This window comes from Pleurodeles waltl, chromosome 6, assembly GCF_031143425.1.
Source record: "Pleurodeles waltl isolate 20211129_DDA chromosome 6, aPleWal1.hap1.20221129, whole genome shotgun sequence".
Taxonomy (NCBI): domain Eukaryota; kingdom Metazoa; phylum Chordata; class Amphibia; order Caudata; family Salamandridae; genus Pleurodeles; species Pleurodeles waltl.
Genome location: NC_090445.1, coordinates 628,900,305 through 628,925,067, shown reverse-complemented (window position 1 = coordinate 628,925,067; position 24,763 = coordinate 628,900,305). Strand labels below are relative to the sequence as shown.

Sequence of the window (24,763 nt, the reverse complement as noted above, 5' to 3'; positions counted from 1 at the left end):
CATTCTTCTGATTCCTCACAGGTCCAGGTGTGTTCTGGGGAGCATTCTGTGGGGTCTACTTTTATGCACAGTACTAACCTTTGGGTGGGAGGTCAAGTCTTTGTCTACCTCCTAAACCTTTTCTGGTCAGTTCCTCTACCCCCACTGGGTTTGGTGCCTACCTGACTACATAGACAAAGGGGAGACAGGCCTAGGTGTGAGCTTCATTTGCCAGTGACATGTTAGGCATCCATTGAAGCTCAAGAAGGCACCCCCCCATGAGATCCTGTCAAGGGTGTAATCCTTCGTCCTACTACCTGGGCCCTTTGTCCTCTGTCTGGGAGGAATACACATCTTAAAATAGGGGAGCCATCTGGTGTCATGTGACAACTGGGCACTGGTAGGAAAGCCTTTTGGTTTTAAACATGGAAATGGCAACTTTCTTAAAATACATTTACCAAAAGATTAATATGAAACTCAACTTGACCATTGATTTGAATTTTAAATTACTTTGAAAATTAGTCTTGAACCATTTTCTAGCATCATCCTAACTGAATTTTGCACTTATTTAATGTAATAGTGTAAACCATTGTTAACCTATAGAAGGGCCAGCCTTGCCACAGTAAAAAACCTACTTTGAAGTGTTTTCAGTACCAGGACGTATAAAACTTCAAATATACGTGGGCATGTAGGGCCTACAATAGGATTGGGGTTCATAACTATCAAAAATAAATGTTTAGGCCTGACAAAATATATGTTTTGGCAGGTTGAAATAGCAGTATCAAATTTCACACCTAGGTTACAATGGCAGGCTTAGAGACATGTTTTACAGTGCTACTTTTCTTCTTGGTACAATGAGTGCTGAAGAAGCATTCACTATGTAGCAACATTTAATTTACAAGCCCTGGGAACATTGTACCATATATTAGTAACTTACTAGTTAATTAAAAATGCAAAGTGGTACTTATGTCAATCATAACGTGTTTAGAAAGGAGAGCACAAGCACTTTACTACTAGTTCTATGGTCAACAAAAACTGAAGGTGAAAATTGTGGGGTGATACAATGCGAAAAATTGTAATTTACAACACCATTCTACTAAGCAAGCATCTTTGCTCCAGTTCTCATTTCTAGTGGAGTTATTATGGTGGCAATGGATTAATCATCTCTTTCTCATAGAAGTGTCCTATGACTCTTACCATGGAGGCAAGACTGCTGGTTTTGGGTGACAGCCCCACCGTGTGTAGGGAACACCGTCTGGTAGCTTTCGGCTAGCTAGCAGCAGCTCACCCAGACCTATAGAGTAAAAGTGATTTGTGGCATTCTGAACCATGACATTCTGACTCCTCAGGGAAGATGCGTTTGGCAGATCTAGCCCTTTTCTCTCATTAGTACAAGTTTCACACATACACAGGCAGACAAAGAGATTAAGGACAGTTTTAAATGCATTTATTGAAAAGACTACAATCTATGATAAAATATATGAGGTGCGATTATTAGGAAGATGAAACATATCACAATTAGGAATGTGATGATAAGTGTTGAACAAATAAACAATCCCAGCATATTGGAATAAACAAATACCTAGAAATCCCTACCTACACTTCCAGAATTTACATGAGAGCAAAGCAGTAATAGCCCTTCTCTGCCTGTACTAGTCTGTGGAAGGCAAACCTGCCCCTATACCTGAAAAATGGGTATGCCCGCCATCTTCTCAGTTGGGTGTAGAGACAGGGCTGAACTCAGCAAAGTGGCAATAAAGTGGCATGCAGCATAGGATGGCTCCTCTAGCTGGAATGACCTCTTTAATTTTCTTTGGCCTGTGTGATGTTTTTATAACAAAACGTGTTGTGTTCTGAGAAACAGGCCTGACTTGGTAATGTGTCAAGTGTTGAGGTTGTCTGTGCACTCCTGTGGTGGCAATATTAGACAGATTATCATGTACAGCCTTGGGCAGAGGTACACATTGAAATGTTGTGCATGACCAGATCCTCAGGGGCCTGAGCATGCTCCCAACATGTCCACCACTAGACAGCTCCAAAGCTCTGATAGATATATCACTGAGCCTGAGAGAGTACAAGTGGAGGAAAAGGAGATTAGGTAGGGGACAGCTGAGAAGGAGACCTGCAGGAAGCAAAAGGTTAAACAACACAATATCAAGATATAATCACGTTAACTTTCAATAGACTATGGTTCTAAGAATTCTCATACTGTAACCATGGATATCCTGAGAAGTAACCATAACTAGACCTCAAGAAATCTAGGTACCTGGAAAAAATCAAGAATGGGTTAGTACAATGTTTCATATGAGCTTTTCATGAAATATCACATACTGTCTAGAAATACAAGAACCTTCTAGAATAATGTTTCAGAACAAACATTGCATTTTTACATGAGAACAAAGGGCTATCTGAAACATTCCCTGGAAAATAATAGGAATTGTACTAGGGACTTAATATTCACATAGAATGTCACATTTTGAATTAAGCATCTTCACAGAAAATCCAAAAGCGCAAGATTAAATGTGTGCAGCTCAACAAACACAACACACCAACGTTTTAATTACCATGAAATGATCGCGCACACTGTTGCTGATCCGAACATCAAGTTTTATATGCTGGAAATGAATCGCTCACACTGCCGATTCGAACAAGAATATGCAAATGCCATAAAATGATCGCACAAGCTGTTGCCGATCTGAATGCCAAGGTTTACATGAAAACAAAGAAACGCGCTTTGCCGATCTGAACATCAAGTTTTACTTGCTGGAAATGAATCGCGCACACTGCCGATTCGAACAAGAATATGCAAATACCATGAAATGATCGGGCAAGCTGTTGCCGATCTGAATGCCAAGGTTTGCATGAGAGCAATGAATCGCGCCCTCTGAAAGTTTCACAAGTAGGCCCAAAACCCGAGAGTCTTTTAGAACCCGGTCAGGGTCCAGCCCTGCTCAAGGATCACCAGTATAATGCGGGGCAGGCCTGGAACATCAAGGTAGGCCTCCGGAACAGGAGCTCAGGAAGTTGCTGCTGCTCTGCACCGGGACCTCTGAATAGTGAGCACGCGGAGCTAGGCTGGCTCCCTTATATAGAGTCTGGCCCAGCCCACAAACCACACCCAGTCATACTGCAGGGAAAGCTTCTAGAAGGTCCTAGAAAGGGACCACATCCTAACACACTCAGTAAGCCTGCAGCAATACCTTGCAAATGAACAGTTATTGCAAACATCATTAATAGTGTTTTTCAAGGTTAAACTCTGCAATGCAAAAGTTTAACATACTGCATATAAACAGAATGCATGAATTATGCTCTTGCATAAAGGCTGGATTTTTGCATTTTTGTCACCCATAGAGCGTGCACTGTCCTGATGTTGACAGTACTCCCCTCTCCCAAGCGCGCTCTAGGGCCTGGTTTGCCTGGGTTAAGACGATGAAAATGTCTCACTAGTCGTGGAGCATGAATGTCAGATGCGGAGACCCATGAGTTACTTTCAGGACTGTCACCTTTCCAAGAGATCAGATACCACAGGTTACTACCTCAAAGTTTGGAATCCAACACCTGTTTAACTTCGTATTCCAGTTCCCCCTGTACTAGAACTGGAGATGGTTGGGAGCGTACCTTCTGGACTGCTTTTTTCAGGAGGGAAGTATGGAACACCGGAAGAATACGTAGTGACCAGGGCAACTGCAGTTTATAGGTCACTGGATTAATTTTCCTGGAGGACAGTGTAAGGACCTATGAATTTGGGATTAAACATGTGCTTTTTCTTGAAGTCTATGGGCCTGATTCTAACTTTGGAGGACGGTGTTAAACCGTCCCAAAAGTGGCGGATATACCACCTACGGTATTACGAGTTCCATAGGATATAATGGACTCGTAATACGGTAGGTGGTATATCCGCCACTTTTGGGACGGTTTAACACCGTCCTCCAAAGTTAGAATCAGGCCCTATATGTCTTGTAGAAAGCCACACTTTATCACCTGGTTGATACTGAGGTTCTTCACAATGTTTCTTGTCGTAGTGCTTTTTGTATTTTTGTTTAGCTTTTTCTAGATGCTGTTGAATCAGTTTCTGGGTTTGGTGGAGTTGTTGAATAGTGTCCGACACAGCTGGTTTAAGAGAACTTTCTTGAGGAATTGTGATGGGCAAGGTATCAGGATGGTAGCCAAACAAGACAAAAAAGGGTGTGACACCAGTGGAGGTGTGAAACGAGTTATTGTAGGCTAGTTCAGCTAACCAGAGCATTGATGTCCAGGAATGATGTGCTTTCTCACCGTAAGCATGCAGGTATTGTTTCAATGTCTGATTCATTCTCTCAGTTTGGCCATCTGTTTGAGGATGATGGCTAGTAGATAGTGTGGATGTAACTTGAAGCGTTTTGCACCACGTTTTCCAGAAGTTGGAGGCAAATTGCAATCCTCAATCAGAGAGAATCATTCTCGGCAGCCCGTGATAACAGGCCACTCTATTCAGTAGGATGGTCGCCAGTTCACTGGAGGTGGACAATTTCTTACAGGCAATGAAATGTCCATATTTCGTGAGACTATCTACCACCACAAGGATTACTGAGAGCTGTTGAACAACTGGTAGACCTGTAATGAAGTCTAACGAGATGTGTTCCCAAGGTCGAAGTGGAGTTGGGAGCGGATGCAGCAAACCTTTTGGTTTTGAATGACTTGTATTGATGCGAGCACAGACTTCGCAGTTAGTGACCATTGTTTTAACGTCTTTCATCAGAGTAGGACACCAAAAGTAGCATTGGATTAATTCAAGGATTTTAGGAGTGCCTGGGTGACCAGCCATAGGTATAACATGCAACCAATGAAATACTAACTTGCAAAGCTTGGTAGTGGGCATGAACAAATGTACCGTCATGGAAAGGTAGTCCTTGCCTGATTGATCTTTTGGGATCTGCTTGAGCCCATGCCTGCCATTTCTCAATGGTGAAGGAATTACAGATGTCTTCAAAGAAGTCTTCGGTCCTTATGATGCAGAGGACCTTGTCTGGAGCAATGATAGCTCTGGAAGGCTGGATTGTAGGTAACGTGGTAGACTCTTGGCGGGACAAGGCATCTGCTTTGCGATTATCTTTACCAGGACAAAAAGTTACCACACAATCAAACTCAGCAAAAAACAGCATCCAGCGTAATTGGTGAGGAGTAAAAAATCTAGCTGAACTCATGAACTGGAGATTGTGATGATCAGTATATACTGTGATAGTGTACTTGGCACCTAACAAATGATGTCTCCACTCTTTAAAGGCATCACGGATTGCCAGAAGCTCTTTCTCAGCAATGAAATAGTTCTGTTCGGCTTCGTTCAGTTTTCGAGACATGTAAGCTACAAGATGAAGTTGGCCACTGTCTTTACTTCGTTGTGACAAGACTGCACCAATTGCCACATCTGAGGCATCTGCTTCAACTATGAAGGGACGATCCACATCAGGGTGAGTCAAGACTGGGGCAGTGGAAAAAGCTTCTTTCAAAGTTGAAAAGGCTCTGTCAGCCTCTGGAGACCACACACATTTTTCTTTCTTTCTCAATAACTTGGTGATTTGCGCCACTGTCTGAGAGAAATGGTTTATAAACCTGCAATAAAAGTTTGCAAAACCCAGGAAGCACTGCACATCTTGAACAGTCCTTGGAGTGGGCCAATCGGACACAGCTTGTACTTTCTTTTCTGCGATGACCATACCTTGAGGGGTAAGGATAACCTCTAAAAACTCAACTGTATTTACATGAAACTCACACTTGGTTAGTTTGCAATATAAATGATGCTTTCAAAGAGCTGTGAGAATCTTCTTGACATGTTGTACATGTTCGGTTTCATTGTCAGAGTAGATCAAAATATCATTGATATAGACTATTGCAAATATGTCTAGATACTCTCTAAGGACGTCATTCAGGAAAAATTGAAATGCTGCTGGAGCACTGCACAGTCCAAAGGGCATTCAAAGAGACCATATATTGTCTTGAACGCAGTTTTCCATTTGTTACCTTCTCTCATTCTGACTAAATGGTAAGCACCTCGTAGATCAAGCTTAGTGTAAATCTTTGCTTTGTTCTCTTGATCCAACAAGACAGGAATCAGAGGCAAGGGGTAGTTGTTCTTGACTGTGACCTTGTTCAAACCCATATAGTTAATACAGGTTCGAAGGTCCCCATTAGCCTTGGGGACAAAAAACAAAGGAGAAGCTGCAGGAGACTTGGAAGGGCAGATGAAGCCATTCTCTAAGAATTGATCTAGGTACTTTCGTAAGTGTTGATTTTCATGTTCTGACAAGGCGTACACACGACAGCTAGGGAGTATCGCACCTGGAGTTAGATCAATTTGGCAGTCATAAGGTCTATGAGGAGGCAAGGTTTCTGCTTCTCTTTCATCAAACACATCTTCATAGGATGAATACTGCCTGGGCAACTTTACTTCTTTCTCTGCTGCAGTGGCTATGTGAGAGTTGCAATTTTTGGCGACTCGAGACGTCTGGAGACATTTCTCATTACATAAGGCAGAAAAGAACACGACTTTCTGTTCTGCCCAGTTAATCTCAGGATTGTGATGAGTTAACCATGGTAAGCCAAGGATAATTCCATACTGAGGAGCATGGATAAAATCAAAGATGAGCTTCTCTTCATGTTTGGTTCTTTGATCTCCCCCATTACAGATCACCGACAAGGGGACAGTCTGAAGAGTTACTGGGCCTCCAGTCAAGAGTTTTCCATCTACTGCTTGTATTATCTCTGGAGTCTTCTTCTTGGTGCATGGGATCCCCCATGCGCGAACCAATTGGGCATCAACAAACTCCCTGGTAGCCCCAGAATCTACGAGGGCGTTCTTGAAATAGTTATTTTTCTTTACTTGAACTTTAATGCCCAGCTTGAGATGCCTAGACTGTGAAGGGTCCACGGTGACACCCAAGAGCAAACCTTCTTTGCATCTTGGGTAATCTAGTTTTCCGGCTTGACTTGTGCATTGGCTGCAATTTTCTGGACAGGACCTCGTTTGCTCTTTGGTTTGATTGGACAATCTTTGGCAAAATGACCCTTGCGCCTGCAATAAAGATATTGTCTGTTCTTTCTACGTAGGTCCTTTTCGTCTTTGGTCAAAGGTCTCCTGATAGTTCCGATTTCCATAGGTTCCGGAGTTCTGTCTTTCTGAGTTCTTGATTCTCTATGATCGTGAACACGCCAGGAATATTTCTCAGTCTTTTTGCTTGTTCCCCTTTGTTCTACAAGACGATGATCCAGTCTCAAAACAAGGTTTATTAGATATTGACAATCTGTAGGCTACGGGTCTATCTGGGCAAGAATGTCCTTTAACTCATACTTGAGTCCTTTGTAAAACAAGGCTGCTTGCTTTTATTCAGGCCTGGATGTCTCGGCTACCAGCGCTTAAAATTAGCTAAGTAGGAAACTAGATCTTGGTTACCTTGTCGCAAGTCTAATAGTTCAGGATCTGCTGACAATGTCACTGTTCTTCGATCAAACACTCATTCAAACTCACAAACAAAAATTCTCCAATTGTAAAGCAGGGGACTGCCTTTACACACAAGAGGGATTTCCCAGGTGGCTGCGTCCCCAGTCAGGTAAGATAACAAGAAGGCCACCCTGGATTGGGCATCAGGGAAAGTGTTTGGTCGGCAGGTAAAATGTATTTCCACTTGAACCAAGAAAGATTGCGCTTTCAGGGGATCACTTGAAAAAGGTTCTGGAGGAGCCAGGGGGATAGCTGAGGGAACGTTGAGGGAAATGTTCGTAGGAGGATTACCTCCAGAAGCCTGAGAAGGAGGACCAGGCCAAGACACACCCAAAGGACTTTGTTCCTTCTCTTCTACCCTTTCCTGCAACTGACTCACTCTCTCAGCTAAGCTGGCTGCTATATCCTTTGATGACTCTACCTCTGCTTGGAGCTGCGTGATAACTTTGACTAGCTCGTCCAATGTGGCCATGCTGAGAACACATGCAAACCAGGAGAATAATAAATTTGTGGGCTCACTATTCTGTCAGGGAGACCAGATCCTCGGGGCCTGCGCACACTCCCAACATGTCCACCACTAGACAACTCCAAAGCTCCAATAAAATATCACAGAGCCTTAGAGAGTCCAAGTGGGGGAAAAGGGGATTAGGTAGAGAACAGCTGGGAAGGAGATCTGTAGGAAGCAAAAGGTTAAACAACACAATATCAAGATATAATCACATTGACTTTCAATAGACTATGGTTCTAAGAATTCTCATACTGTAACCATGGATAACCTAAGAAGTGACTATGACCAGACCTCAAGAAATCTAGGTACCTGGAGAAAATCAAGAATGGGTTAGTACAATGTTTCATATGAGCTTTTCATGAAATATCACATACTGTCTAGAAATACAAGAACCTTCTAGAATAATGGTTCAGAACAAACATTGCATTTTTACATGAGGACAAAAGACTATCTGAAACATTCCCTGGAAAACAATAGGAATTGTACTAGGGACTTAATATTCACATAGAATGTCACATTTTGAATTAAGCATCTTCACAGAAAATCCAAAAGCGTGAGATAAATGTGTGCACCTCAACAAACCACCAAAGTTTTAATTACCATGAAATGATCGCGCACACTGTTGCCGATCTGAACATCAAGTTTTACATGCTGGAAATGAATAGAGCACACTGCCGATTCGAACAAGAATATGCAAATGCCATGAAATGTTCGCGCAAGCTGTTGCCGATCTGAACATCAAGTTTTACATGCTGGAAATGAATTGCGCACACTGCAGATTCGAACAAGAATATGCAAATGCCATGAAATGACACCACAAGCTGTTGCCGATATGAACATCAAGTTTTACATGCTGGAAATGAATCGCGCACACTGCCGAATCGAACAAGAATATGCAAATGCCATGAAATGATCGCGCAAGCTGTTGCCCATCTGAACATCAAGTTTAACATGCTGGAAATGAATCGCGCACACTGCCGATTCGAACAAGAATATGCAAATGCCATGAAATGATCGTGCAGGCTGTTGCCGATCTGAATGCCAAGGTTTACATGAGAGCAATGAATCGCGTGTTGCCGATCTGAACATCACGTTTTATGTGCTGGAAATGAATCGCGCACACTGCTGATTCAAACAAGAATATGCAAATTAAAGTTTCACAAGTAGGCCTGAAATCTGAGAGTCTTTGAGAACGGCGTCGGGGGCCAAGCCTGACCTCTGCCTTACCGCCCTGCTCAAGGATCACTAGTATAATGCAAGGCAGGCCTGGAACATCAAGGATGGCCTCTGGAACAGGAGCTCAGGAAGTTGCTGCTGCTCTGCACCAGGACCTCTGAATAGTGAGCACGTGGAGCTGGGCAGGCTTCCTTATATAGAGTCTGGCCCAGCCCACAAACCACACCCAGTCATGCTGCAGGGAAAGCTTCTAGAAGGTTCCTAGAAAGGGACCACACCCTAACAGACTCAGTAAGCCTGCAGCAATACCGTGCAAATGAACAGTTATTGCAAACATTATTAATCGTGTTTTTCAAGGTTAAACTCTTCAATGCAAAAGGTTAACATACTACATATAAACACAATGCATGAATTATGCTCTTGCATAAAGGCTGGGTTTTTGCATTTTTGTCACCCGTAGAGCGCGCACTGTCCTGATGTTGACAGTGCAAGAAACGTAATAACACCACTCTCACAGAACAGCAGCTGATCAGAAAAAGAAAACACCCCCAATAAAAGCATTGCTAAAATGAATTAAATGACTAAATGAACATGAATCATATAACTAGGTAAAAGGGCACAGAATTTAAATCAAAATCTTCAAAGGTCGAATTTAGAAATAGTCATGATCCTGCCGGAAATTTGCGATGTCATCAATGGAGATGGAAGCCACTCAGGGCCCCAATTTGGTAGGTGATAAATTGACCATATTGTCAGAGGTAAGATCCACTGAGCATCCATGTACAGATGCCTCTGCCAGAGTACCGGCTGAGGGGGCAGCACTCTATGCAGTGCCAGATGTAGAAGGAGCCATGACATCCACAAGAGGTGGCTCATAGGATGACTCATGTAACAACCACAGTCTCAATGGGCATGTCAGTGAATAAACCCTCATCTAGAACATTATCAGAGCTGTATGCAAAGAAGGTATGGGCTGCGCAGCAAGGGACACTTACAGTTCACATTCGAAGAAGCATTACAAAAAATCGAAAATTGGCTGCACACAAGTAAGAACCAGTCTGAATGACAGTAACCAATTCAATTCAAGTTCTGCCAGCAGTGACACCCTTAAATACTGCATAATGGGGCCATGACACAGGTGGGCTGGTTGGAGCTCTATTACTCTGATTTGTTGAGATGGGACAGCCATTACGGATCAAAAATAGCAACAGCAGAATACCGCCAATTAGTGCCAAAGGTATTGAGAATCCTGCCAAAGACACTTGAAAAGAGTGAGTGGACGGCTGAAGGTATAACTCTGAACAAGGTCTGGAAAGTGCTAATGAATTCAGAACCAACACCCTTAGAAAGTGCACAATCGCAGCAGGATTATATGTATTAAATGTCCTGTTCACCAATGGTCCAAAATGGCGGGGGAAGTTGCACTTAATAGGGACTGTTATTCTGTTGAGTACCTTGCTATTTGGAGGGCATAGGTCTCCCTGATGTCATAGCCATAAGTTTTTGCAACAGAAAAGTCTTCAGTCTGCTCAGCTTGTCAAAATTTACATTTGAAATAGCGAAGTGAAGCCACAATTCTTCAACTTTTATCTCATGCATGATGGGAATAACACATAGCTGGGAAACTGAAATCACATAGGTGATTCAGAAGTTTTATACCACAGCAACCTTCATCACTCTTCATTAAATAACCTCCATTCAAAAGTATTTGAAACTCTGGGTGAATCAAAGAAACAGGAGTACCCTTTAGGTAGCAAGCCAAGTTTGCCATGACAGCATTGTGTGTGCCGTGCAAGGACACCTGTTTACTAAATGAATCACAGAATAACTTACACAAGTCTCACATTTGCTTTTGCTCAGATACACGTCTGACTTGCCATTCAGGCAAATGAAACTGAAAGGGAACTCCCACACCTCGTGGATGTAACTGTCTCCTAACCACTCTAAAATGCCTACCAGAAAATGTTTTAAACATTAAATGAATTTGAATGTTGAAATGGGCACATTAATAACTCCATGTATTAACTATACTGACAATGGATTTCTGCCACAGTAAAAGGCAACTTTTCTAGCTTTTCAACGTTAAGTATAATGTAACTCACCTTTTTCTTAGCCATTATCTGTTGCAGTAATGTTAAATTGAATGCAGAATATAATTCCTTAGAGTTAATGTGCTGCCAGGGCACGCAGCCACTTTTGAGAGCTTGTAACGTCCAACCCAACTGTATAATGGACCTAAGATGACTCTGTCCATGATGTAAAAGTGACATGTCATTTTGAATTATGTCTATTGCAGAAAAGACAATGTTGATTTTTGTGTAAATGCAGTTTGGCAATGTGTTCTTACCATTATTGACAACGGCTATAGCCTTCTCCAAGTTTTCCTTATCAATCTGCCCTAACCATGCAACTGCTTACATTTGTGAAAGCATCCATATTTCCTCACATATTGCATAATAGAATTGTTTTGAGCATGGATTTGTAGGACCTAACTAGAAATCTTGCTAGTCAATGTCTTTTGAAAAGAGAATAAGAGGTTATTTTACAGTTGGTAATGTGGACGATAGTAACCATTGTTCGCACAGTTTGCCCACTGTGTATGTTGTGACAATACCTGAGTGTTGTGTGGTGATGAAACGAGGGTCCAGTCAACTCATTCTAAAACCCTGTGTGTAGTTTACAAAATCTGCAGGACAACCATTTGTGTCCATTGGCCACAATAACCACCTGTCAGGACGTGAAAGTGTTGAATACCACTCTGAACCCAACTACTGAGCTGTTTTTCTGTGATAATCAAAAGCTTTTGCCAATTGTCATATTTTGCAGAGGTGAGAATACTGGGAGCATTCATTTCTTTTATTTTTGCTAACCCATGGCATGTTGTTTGCTCGACCGTGTCATAAAAAAATATTTGTAAAGGAGTAAAGCATGCTCTAAAGTGTCTGCACCCTGTATTTGCCAATCTTGTGTTTGCCACACAAGTTTTAAATCAATCCATTTTTTCCAAAACTTGTAGCCTTCAATGGCTAGCTGGGAAACAAGGGAATGCAAATAAATCAATTTCAAGATGGTTAGCAATATTTGCCTCCCTTTAGAGGGAGGTAATTTGAAATGATATGACTTAGCATTCCTAGCATCATCCCAGTAAAATTTGCAAATGTGTCTACATATGTTTTGTAACATCCCACCGGTGGAGTTGGATAATGTTCCCATTGTGTTTAATTATAAGCTAATCTTGGGATTCTAGGTCAGTGCAGAAAATAACATCTGTAATGCTGATAATTGAACATTTCATCATAATTTGCAGTTGTCATATAGAACATCTTCACTTTCAAATATAGTATAATATTCAAGCTCAGAAAACATAGAATCAACTGTTTTTACATATTGTTCATATATACTTTGAAAACATGTGGCATTTGAAATACTTCAGAAGGACCAAAAATATCATACAGTACTTTATCCTATACAATTTCATTGGGAATTGGAAAAGCTGGAATGTTCACAAGGGGCAAGTCTCTTCAGACGTTATATGATGATGGGTAAGGTGTTAAGACCTTATCCACCAGTTCAACAGCAGAGCATTCAAGAAGATGGTGACCTTGTATCAGCAGGAAGAAAACTGTGACAAAACCAATCCAAAGCAGCACGGCAAGTAGTGTCAGTAGTATCCACAGATTGTATCATGGATGACCCAGGTCATTATGTTTAAGCCAGTTGAAAAGCTTACATGCTTTTGATACAGGTGCAGTTGATGATGCTGAAGAATTTGAAGAAAAGTTGTAATTGTCGGCAAAGCTTTCAGAAGCAGACTGTGTAAAAACTGGAACCGTGCAGAATGGCAGATTTACCCAATGGTGATGGTTCATAATAAACTATTTCATCTGTTTGCGTTGCGTTGGAATAGTAGGGATCTACATCCTACACATTTCTTGTTGGTGAAGTGGTGACAGGAATTACAAAAGTTCAATCACCACTTTCTCCAAGCTTGGTGAGACAATTGTAGCATTGTTGAACATTGCAGCATTACTGAGTGCTTGAAGAGGTATATCCCACGTGGTAGTGAGAGAGGCAAAGGAACTATCCAGCAATCCCCATAGTCTACTGTGCTGGACAGTGCAGTTTGACATTGTCAATTGAAACAAAGTGGGTTTCTTTACATCCGAGAAGCAATGGTAGAATGACAGTTCTGGTACCATGTATTCCCAAAACTGGAACCTATGCTCAATATGGTGGGTCAAACTCCTTTTTCACAGGTATATTTTCATGAGCCAGATTCACAACTTTAGGATTCCAGCCTGTGGATGGTGTCAAATCCCTCATTCCCAAGGTGGCGGCATATGCAGATGAATTTTCATCACAGAATTGTTGTGACACGTTCATTTATGTCACAAGGTGTTTCTACCACCACTGCACCACAGCCATCAAGGTCTGGGACATGCATAGATATCCCATCAAGACCTCATAAGGGGTACAGTCTCCCAAGAACCTTCTGGGCAGATTGTTTAGTGCTCTCTGGACCCCGCATAGCTGATGAAGCTAACTACGACCTGAAACAAATACCCTTGCTGTAAGGATTGCTTTATGTCTTGGTTCTTCCGTTCCATGTTCATCTGAATCATTGCCATGGTGTCCCTGAATGCCATGGGGGCAAAAGAGGGCCCTGGTTGGGGTGGAATGCTGTGACAGCAAATGTACAGATGAAGACTTGCAAATCTTTAATAACAGTTCAGGCTTCAGCCGATCGTTGTGGACGTTGTGGCCATACCCGCAGAAATCTAGAGCATGAATCAACAGTGACTAAAATGTATTTGTATGCACCACTGGTTGTAAGAGACTACAATGGTTGAGGTACACACACTGTAGTGGTTTATTGGAAATTTAGGAGGGGTGTTTGCAGTGGGCATTTGATAGTGGGACCTTTAATTTGCTGGCAGATGTCTCAGCAAAGGACATTCTGTTTGGTCTATTTGTATAAACCTAGCCACCAGTAGTGATTTTGAAATAGGAAAATAATAGCTACACACCAGCATAAATAGAAGCAACACCCTCATGTGCTGCTTTGATGAGATTGAGGGCCATATTTATACTCTGATTGCGCCGAATTTGCGTCGTTTTTTTCGACGCAAATTCGACGCAGAACTAACGCCAACTAACGCCATATTTATACTCTGGCGTTAGACGCTTCGGGCGCCAAAGTGCCCGGAGTGTGCGTCATTTTTTAGCGTGAACCCCTTCCTTGCGTTAATGATATGCAAGGGAGGCGTTCCCGTCTTAAAAAATGACTCCCAGGCCTTTACGTGGTATTTATACTCCCGGGCAAAAGAGACGCCCGGGAGTGGGCGTGGCCAAAAACGGCGCATTTGCGCCGCTTTTTAACGCCTGGGTCAGGGATGGCGTTAAGGGACAAGTGGGCTCAAAATGAGCCCAGAGTGCCCTCCCCTGCCCCCAGGGACCCCCCCTGCCACCCTTGCCCACCCCAGGAGGACACCCAAGGACGGAGGGACCCATCCCATGGACATTAAGGTAAGTTCAGGTAAGTATTTTTTTATTTATTTTTTGTGGCATAGGGGGGCCTGATTTGTGCCCCCCTACATGCCACTATGCCCAATGACCATGCCCAGGGGACATAAGTCCCCTGGGCATGGCCATTGGGCAAGGGGGCATGGCTCCTATCTTTACAATGATAGGAGTCATGTTGATGGGGGATGGGCGTCGAAAAAAATGGCGCAAGTCGGGTTACGGCGATTTTTTCGACGCAACCTGACTTGCCCCATTTTAAGACGCCCATACGCCATTTTCCCCCTACGCCGGCGCTGTCTGGTGTACGTGGTTTTTTTCCACGCACACCAGGCAGCGCCGGTCTGCTAGCGCCGGCTAACGCCATTCAATAAATACGGCGCCCGCATGGCGCTTCAGAATGGCGTTAGCCGGCGCTAATTTTTTTTACGCAAAACTGCGTTAGCGCAGTTTTGCGTCAAAAAGTATAAATACGGCCCTTAATCTCTGGTCTTGGTTGGGGATCACACAATCATCCATCCCTGGATTGTTGCATAGGCAATGTTTTGGGCACTTAAGTGGTAAGAATATTTTGCAGGATACTTTTGGTAAGGGCTTGTTGGCAGCTTTCACAGTGGCCAGGGTTTCATCATCCATTCCCATCTGCGAATGAGTAATTGCAGCAAAAGAACCCGAGCAACTGCAGATTTGGCAACTTCATCTGCCAAATTAATTCCTACAACGTGTACTCCAAAATGTTGGTGAGACAGTGTATGGACTACATGGGCCCATGGCAGCATCTCATTTGAATCAGCTACCGTACCCCACACAAAAAATGATGTTTGATGGTATTGACCTTAGAATTGCTGAACCCAATGAGATGTCAGTAATGTAAATATTCATTGAAGGACTGGACACAATAGTACGAATCACACACAATCAAAGTTGAAGGTTCAGGATCCAAGTGTTCCAGTCCCAAAATTAGAGCCTTAAGCTCTGCATGTTGTGCTGTGCAGTCCCCTACGGTCTGTGTATAGGTATGTAGAAGGTGGAATTCACAATCCCTCATTACTGCACTGACAGCTGTCCAAGCCACGGATTATTGGTGTTTAGTACCTGCAGCTGTTTGTGCTGAACTATCAGTGTAAAAGATGATTCAATATAGATCAAGGTGTTAGTGGACATTGGGTGCTCTTGTTCGAAGCAATTCTTGGGTCTGAAGTTTTGGATCAGAAACATAATCAACCTCAGTGGCCTTCAGAAGTGTTGCCCATTGAATCCAGTGTGGATGTAATGCTTTTGCATTTGGGATGCTAACCTCAGTGACAGTCTCAAGAGCTGGTATTGGCATAATAACAATGATGCACATCCCCTGGGTAAGTGGTCTCTCCATAATGACAGCCATCTGAACAGCAGTCAGTATTTTTTCTGTTGGTGCAAAATATTGTTCTGCATTGGAGTACAAATGTTATTTGTATGCTATAGGAACCAAGTCATCCTCATTAAATGTGACATAGGTGAACCTGATGGCACCAGGAATTACACTAATGACCAAGTTTGTTTTGTTGTTATGTGTATGTAAATGTTTAGCTTCAAGCATGTTTCATTTTAATGCACTGAGAATGCATGTATTTTCAGGTGTCCAATGTTTGCTTGAGATATCTGGATGAATGAAGTCATAAAGAGGTTTAATGTGTTGCTCTTATTTAGGAATGTGAGTTCTGCCAAAGTTGAAAAAAGCCCAGTAATGACTGTAGCTTTCTGATAATTGGGGGCTATAATTGCACACATTTCTCTAGAAAATGTGGAACTAGACTCTTGCGCTCATTAGATAATTGGTATCCTAAAAATAAGACACTAAGAAATGCAATTTTGGTTTTCTTGAAGTTAAATTTGTAGCCCTGTGCAGCGAATCCCAAAACAATGTGATCCACCCTGGCTAAATATGCGTTGAGGTCGTCATTTGTGAGATAGTCATCCACCTAGGATAATTCCTTAGAATCAATATCATGTAATATTGATGTCATTTCTGCAGAGAACAATCCTGGACTGTTCTTATACCCCTGGGGCAAATGGCAACATTTATTTTGAGAACCAAGTGCTGTAAAGGCACTTCAGTCCCTGCTTACAGGCACTAGATTTTGGCAGAAAAAATATCCAAGGTTGTTTTGTATTTTTTTAAACACTATGGCCCTCATTCTGACCTTGGCGGGCGGCGGAGGCCGCCCGCCAAAGTCCCGCCGTCAGGTTACCGTTCCGCGGTCGAAAGACCGCGGCGGTAATTCTGACTTTCCCGCTGGGCTGGCGGGCGGTCTCCTTCAGACCGCCAGCCAGCCCAGCGGGAAAGAGGCTTCCACGATGAAGCCGGCTCGGAATCGAGCCGGCGGAGTGGGAGCTGTGCGACGGGTGCAGTTGCACCCGTCGCGTATTTCACTGTCTGCGCAGCAGACAGTGAAATACATGTAGGGGCCCTCTTACGGGGGCCCCTGCAATGCCCATGCCAGTGGCATGGGCACTGCAGGGGCCCCCAGGGGCCCCGCGACCCCCCCTACCGCCATCCGGATCTCGGCGGTCCGACCGCCGGGATCTGGATGGCGGTAGGGGGGGTCGGAATCCCCGCGGCGGTGCAGCAAGCTGCGCCGCCGCGGAGGATTCAATGGGGCCGCGGTACACTGGCGGGACCCCGCCAGTGGTGCCGGTCCGACCGCGGCTTTACCGCCGCGGTCGGAATCCCCATTGGAGCACCGCCGGCCTGTCGGCGGTGCTCCCGCGGTCCTCCGCCCTGGCGGTCAAAGACCGCCAGGGTCAGAATGACCACCTATGTTATTAATAAGTGCTGTGTGCATTTTGTATTGCAAATGTGCATGTGTGACTGTTTAAGTGTCTTAAATCTAAGGCTATTCTATATGATTGTTCTGTTTTGCTACGGGAAACAAAGGGTTATTCATTGAGGAGACACAGGGATCAATTACTCCCTAATACTTGAGTTGTGAGAGTATTCTCTCACTGGTGCTTTATCCTCATGGTTAATGGGGTATTGTAGTTGGGTCTGTGTAGTTGAATAACTTGGTAGGGGAATCTTTATCCAACCCTACATGGTTGCGGCACAGTGCTGGTGCTTGCACCAATGCCCAATCTGCGTCATAATCTTCTTTTACTGTGTCTGCAAATAGGACTGAGAAAGAAGGCAAAATAACGTTGTCCCCTTGTGGAAGCATGCGGACAAATTCAGGTGGCCACTCCCTTTCTGCCAATAATATATGATAATATAGTGTATGTCTTCTCCAGAACATTACTTTAATGGTGCGTTCTATGTCTTCCTTAATTTGTATTCTTAATTTGTAGACTCTGTTGGGCATGGTGACATGCCTATCCACTGTTTCAACTTCAAGGAAGTTGTTAGTCGGTGTCACATCCTGCAGATCTATAAGATTCTGGTGACATATTAGATCTTCTGCTGCACTGTCCAGAAGAGTCACTGTCCACATCCTGTTCTTCTGTAGTGTTCTTAATATTTTTGACATGTTATAGCTGCAACCTTTTTCTGAATTGGGGTTTTTGATGTGGACGTTTCTCTCCCTCTTTTGTAAAAGTTTCGGAAGAACATTGAGAGTCCTTTTTTGGCTTCAGATGGTCACTTTGGTGTTCTGATCACCCTCCTCCCTCACTCCATTTATCTGGTGTGTCATGTGCTTACCGCGCCTCTCCGGCCTGCCTCTACAAGGTTTTGTCTCATGGCTTATCAGGGCCTGCTTATACCTGAACTTACCTACGTACCCAACACCTACTAACCCTGCTGCTCCTCGGGCAGCCATACTACTTTCAATTTACTAAACTATTAAGATCAATATCACCTATTCTAGCCCACATACCTAATTAACATTGAGCGTTCTAGCCTTACGGCCCAGCCTTGATGAAGTCACTTGTGTGACGAAACACGTGTTGGCTGTCTATCTATGATGTTACTATGGCTGTCAATCTATGATGTTGCTATGTTCTACAACACCCACGAATAAAGGCATCATCTACCAATGAGAGCCAGGACTTTTCTTCAACCTCATACTTACTCTGATTTTCATTACACTATCAGGGATCCTTATCCTTGCAGCACTATTGGACACTATATTCTGTGTGCTTTGGCCAATTCGTTCCAGTTTTTCCCGTGGGTACTTTGTTACCCGTTTGGTGCCTTTTGGGTAGTAGGGCACTCGGCCAGTTTGCACCAGACTTTGCTTTTTTCTTAAGATATTTGTTAAAAATAATTGTTTTACTACCTTTAAGTGCGGCATTCTGTACCCTTACTACCCTTGTGTTTCTTTTTTCTAATAATCTATCAGGATTTCCCTGTTTCTCAGGTTATATCTTTTTTCTGAAGTCTCCGGTTGTGGAGTTCTCCTTTTTGGCTTCTTCTATCTTTATTAGGTTTTTGTTTATCCCAATGTTTTTATAGCTCTCTGCCTGCTTAGTACCTTTCTTACCAGAAGTACTCTGTAATTGTAGTTTAGTTGGTCTGACCCCCAGACTGACTCGACCTATACTTGTAAATGTTTTGGAAATAATCTTTGGCAGCTCGTGTTCCTAATCCCATGTGGGAATCTCACGGAGCCACTGCTGCTGCTTCTCCTTTAATTTTACTTAAAATAATTGAGTAGACTGTGTCAAAATTGCACATGTTTATCCCCAAGTCCAGGGTTGGGGGCTGCCCCATGTTCATTTTGAAACAGTTTTAACACTGAAGATTTACAACCATTTGTGTACCATGTGTTGTAGTATATATTGCAGTAAAGACTGTGGTTGAAGTGGAACAGTCCACTATAGAGGAAACCATTCCTAAAGTCAAGCACATAGTGAGAAATCTTTTTTTATCTTGGGGTCCCATTGTAAAGCACGTTTTAATGATACTTACAAATGCATTTACAAAGGAGTTTAGACACAGAGAGTCGGAGTGAAAAATCAATGACCAAGGTCTATTTATTTTGCTGCAGCAAAGAGGACAGATTTGCAACTGGCATCCCCAGCCCGAAGTAAAGTGTGCTAACAAGGTGCATTCAACAGTGATATTTATACTCATACATCAAAGGATACATAAAGTAAGTGAATAATGATACACGTCATGCAGGAATTTTAAGGAGGGAATCAGCTTCCACACACCGGTTCCCGTCCCTGCTTTGTCCTCGACTCCCTTCTGCAGCTGTTTGACTTCTCACGTTCTGAGAACCCTTCAAAGGATTGCGTGGTTCGAAGATATAGATATCAACATTTCCCTCCCCAAAATACAACAGCCAAGGTCGGTTAGTTATTTTTACCACATGATTATAATGAGTAACGTGCCCCAGCTAGGGAAAGAAACCAGCTGCGAGCCCGTGGTGGAACCAGGCTTTTTTTACTAAACAAATATATAAGATAACATATGCAATAGGTAGTGTGTTCAGAGAGGGAACTCAAATTAAATGTCTTTAAGGAAAAGGAGCAATACAAAATGGATTCTTACACCATATTTGGAAACACTGCTTCCAGTTGGTTTGTTTTTTGTGCAACATAAAACAGAATTTTCTTCTGGTCAGTATATGCTTTTTCCGTTATTGGATAGACATTTTGTGGATTTATTTCTGCGGCGTCCAATTGATTTATAGCTGGAGCAGCCCTCGCTGGGGCAGTATTTAAAGTCCTCAATAGCAGTTGTATTTAGCATCGATATATAGCTATCTATAATGTACATACTTTAGTTGCTTGTATAGCTTGTACATTGGGATATGGAGTATATGTCGCCAATATTAGCTATGTCGATCTATAATTGCTTAAGGGACCTAACCTAACTGGTTGTATTACATGTGGGAGGGCACTATTAAACCATCATGGTGTTCTCAATAAATGAGAGAAATCTCTAAGTATTGATATGCTCTGTATTGTTGTGGTACATTTACTATTCTGTATGTGTGAAATGTGTTTGAGTCTGCGTTGACTGCAGGATTGACACATGAATAGAATATTTCTGTTCGGTATGCGCCATCTGCCTCAACCATGAACATAACGTTGTGCGTTAGCCTTATCAAAAAGATAGGAATCAGAGTTGGGAACAGCAATCAGGGGATTCTTTTAAGGTTCAAGCTTGAAAAACCTTCAGCCTAAGACAGGTATTCCCTATTTAGCTGAGGAGGATTTTCCCTAACATCACGGACATTACGGTATAAGGTAATTAGTGTACCTTTAGCATGTGCGAGAAAGAGATACTCAGGAGACCAGTAAAATTAGTGCCTTACCAATGCTGGTGGAGCCATGTTGTAGGACTCTACCCATAGAGGCAAGACAGCTGTTTTCAGGTGGCAGCATCACCAACTTTAGGGGACTGAGCTGGTCCCACGCCTCCTGGTAGCTGTCTGCCTATCCCTTTCAGCTAGCTAGCAGCACCTCGCCCAAACCTAAAGAGTAAAGGTGATTTGCGGCAGCCTGGCACATGACACTCTGACTCCTCAGGAAAGACGTGGTCGGCATATCCAGCCCTTTTCTCTCATTAGGACACGTCTCACACAAACACAGGCAGACAAAGAGATGCAGGACAGTTTTCAATACATTTATTGAATAGACTGCAATCTATAATAAAATATATGGACTGCAATCATTAGGAAGATGTAGCATATAACAGATAGAAATGTGTCGATAAGGGTGAAACAAATAAGCGATCTCAACATACAAGTATAAACAAATACCTACAAATCCCTACCTACACTTCTAGCATCCACATGAGAGAATAGCAGTGATAGCCCTTCTCTGCCTGTACTAGTCCATGAAAGGATCACCCTTCCCCATACCTGAAAAACAGGGGTCTGCCCGCCATCTCCTCGGTTGGCTGTAGAAACAGAGCTGAGGTCAGCAACTCACTGACTGAAGTTGCATACAGCTCCTCTGGCTTGAATGACCTCTATCACCTTTATGGCCTTTGCAAAGTTTTTATAAGAAAACGTGCTGTGTTCTGAGAAACAGTCCTGATGTGGTAATGTCTCTGGGTCGAAGTTGGCTGCACACTCTTGTGGCAGTAATATTAGATAGACTATCATGTACGGCCTTGGGCAGAGGTACATGGTGAAATGTTGAGCTAGGAAAGTAGTAACAACACTTTTGCGGATCAGCACCTGATTAGAAATATAAAACATCCTCGCTAATAGCTAGCCACGCTAAAATGAATTAAAATGAATACATGAAAAAGAATCATGTAACTAGGTAAGAGGACGCAGGTGCAGGCCTAAGCTAAAATAAGTTTACCCAAGCAAGGCACTAAAATGAACCCAAAGAAGAAATACTGTTGGGTGCTTGCTGTCTTAACTACATTTATCACACATGTCTTCCTAGATTGAAGGCTTATCCACTGCTCTCTATTGTGAAATTGCTGCAGTTGCTTGTTGTGCCACATAGTAACGGGTATTTACTTGTGTCTACAGTTGGCTGGGTCAGCGGTCACTGCTATCGGACTGTGGCTTCGATTTGGTGGTGACATTACAGAAATTATTGAATTAAAATCTTCTGATGGAAACGAAGCAACATCATTTTTCACAGGTAAATACCAATCTACTTTTATTGTTTTCTTTGTATGCTGAACCCTGAAGGGTCATTTATAAGTCATTAATTCAGTCACTTCCTTTACTTAGTTTTCTGGTATTTATAATGCATTAATCAACCCCCAAGATGCCAAGATGGGCAAAGAAATAAGGAGTTTTCTTGTTTGACATGGATCTAGATGCATTAGAGGAATATGCTCCTCTTGCTATACTTGATTAATGTATGGATGCCTTAGACAAATCACTATGTGGGTGGGTTTCTTGGCATGATTTACACTCAGAATGGACAATCATTAAAAGAGCTAATTTTTCAAAGCACGCAAAACACCTATTATTAGGAAAGCTACTACTACTCATATCAGGTGCCATTAAAAATAGTTATAATATTTTGTTCCTGTTCATTCTAGTTTGTTGTTCAGTTCATTTGTCTGCTTCCTTTTTTCCTCTTTTCTGCTCGATTTTTGCTCTGTTTTTTAATCTCTTTTCTGATCGTTTTCTGCACATTTTTCTCCTCTTTTCTGCTCGTTTTCTGCACCTTTTTAACATCTTTTCTGCTCACGTTCTGCTCACGTTCTGCTCCTTTTTCCCCTCTTTTCTGCTTGTTTTCTGCACCATTTTCCCCTCTTTTCTGCTCAATCTTGGCTCCGTTATCACTCTTTTCTGCTCGTTTTTATCCTGCTTGCCTTTTCTGCTCTTTCTCCTTTCTTACCCATTTCCCTTTTCCTGCCATTTCCTGCCTCCCGCCACCCAGCACCCCACCCTCCTCCCAGGACCTACTTAATGGAGGCTGCAGAGTGACACCATTGAGCAGGTCCTCGTCCTCCGCATCCAGGAGCATCATGTGCAGCTTACCCCAAGATGCATCCCTCAGCCCCACTCTATTCAATACCTACTTGACCACCCTAGCTGATATCGTTGGATCTCACTGACTCAACATCCTCTCCTACAAAGACAATACTCATCTGTTCCTCTTGCTTACTGAAGACCCCTCCTCCACTAGGACCAACTTCACCAATGCCATGACCACCATAGCTGACTGTAAGAAAACTAACTGCCTGAAGCTCAACTTCGACAAGACAGAAGTCTTGATCTTTGGAAAAAACACCTCTATATGGGACCATAGTTTGTGACCAGCCAAACCCGTACCCACTCCCATGCCTACAGACCACTCTTGTAACCTTGGCATCAACTTCGACAGTGAGCTGATCATAAAGTGGCAGATCATCGCAGTCACCCTTACCTTGCTTCCACACCCACCACATGCTCCACAGGCTCTTCGGATGCATCCCAGCCAACACAAGGAAACACTTCACCCAGGCCCTTGTCACCTGCCGCCTCAAGTACAGTAAGGCTCTCTATGCTGCCATGTCCTCCCAGCTCCTAAAGAGACTTCCGACAGTACAGAACACCACTGCCAGACTCTTCCTGGACCTTCACAGGTGCACCTACATCAGCCCCCACCTCTGAAACCTCCACTGGCTCCCGTCCTGAAGAGATGTCATTTCAAGCTCCTCATGCATGCCTACAAAGCCCTACGTGATCAAACACGTGACTACATCAACTACTGTCTACACTTCCACCAACCTACCAGACACCTACACTGTTACTCTTTGGCTCTCCCATATAGACCCAGAATCCAGCACAGCCGCAGCAGCGGACACTCTACCTCTTACTTTGCCACCAAGGCCTGTAACGATCTACTCCTCCAAACTGCAGTCTCACTGGCAGACTTCAGGAAAAGATTCAAAATCTGACTCTTCGGCAGAGACATTGCACCCCAGCGGCCGAATACTTCCAGGGGTGACAGCGACACGCTCTACAAACGACTGATTGATTGATATTTAAAAAAGGAGGGATGCCCATCTACTAAATTGTTTAATCACATTTGAATCCACATTAGGCATGTACTCAAGGAAATAATAATTAAGTAATTAAAGTAAGTTAATTGAAATGAACTAAATATAATTCTGATTTCCTTCAGAAATACCCAATTCACACCACTCCATAAACTTTATTTATGAAAAAATACCCTATAAATCGAAGCAAATGCCACTAATTAACCTTTTAAATTAAATTAAATATAACACAGCTAATAATTGTCTGTAGGGGACCTACGCTATTTTGTGAGATAAATTACGTATAGACCTCTAGACATAGAAAGGTTACTAGATATAACTCTCCAAGTATCTCCATAACTCATTTTGTACCTAGTCCTATATATGGATGATTACATTTTTTGTGGCCATTGAATATTTGAAAAATAAACCAGATACATACATATTTAAATTACAGATGTAAATTGCAGTAACCACTCATGAGGCATGTAAACTCTATAATATTACACTTTCCGATCTTAAGGGCGGAGAAGCTGTGAACTAAATTAGAAATAGTTAGGGAGAAGTTTCTCAATTTTATCCTAAAAATAGGTATGGATCCGAGGGTACAAAATCACCTCTTTTGAGTATAGGACCTTTCATTGGGTAAACTAATCAATGTAAAGTTGCATTTTCACACGTTGACCCAAGGTGTGTTCAGTCTTGCGCTGCAAAAACGTATGAACATGGTGGTATCTGT

General features: G+C 42.8%; 1 protein-coding gene across 2 annotated transcripts in view; it reads left to right on the top strand.

Annotated features, from left to right (window-relative positions):
- Positions 1-24,763, top strand: part of TSPAN2 (tetraspanin 2) — a 716,196-nt gene that overhangs the window by 153,162 nt on the left and 538,271 nt on the right. For both annotated transcript variants that reach the window (XM_069238961.1, XM_069238962.1), the window contains exon 2: positions 22,073-22,187. In XM_069238961.1, the coding sequence (XP_069095062.1) occupies positions 22,073-22,187 (115 nt within the window). The remainder of the gene's footprint in view (positions 1-22,072; positions 22,188-24,763) is intronic.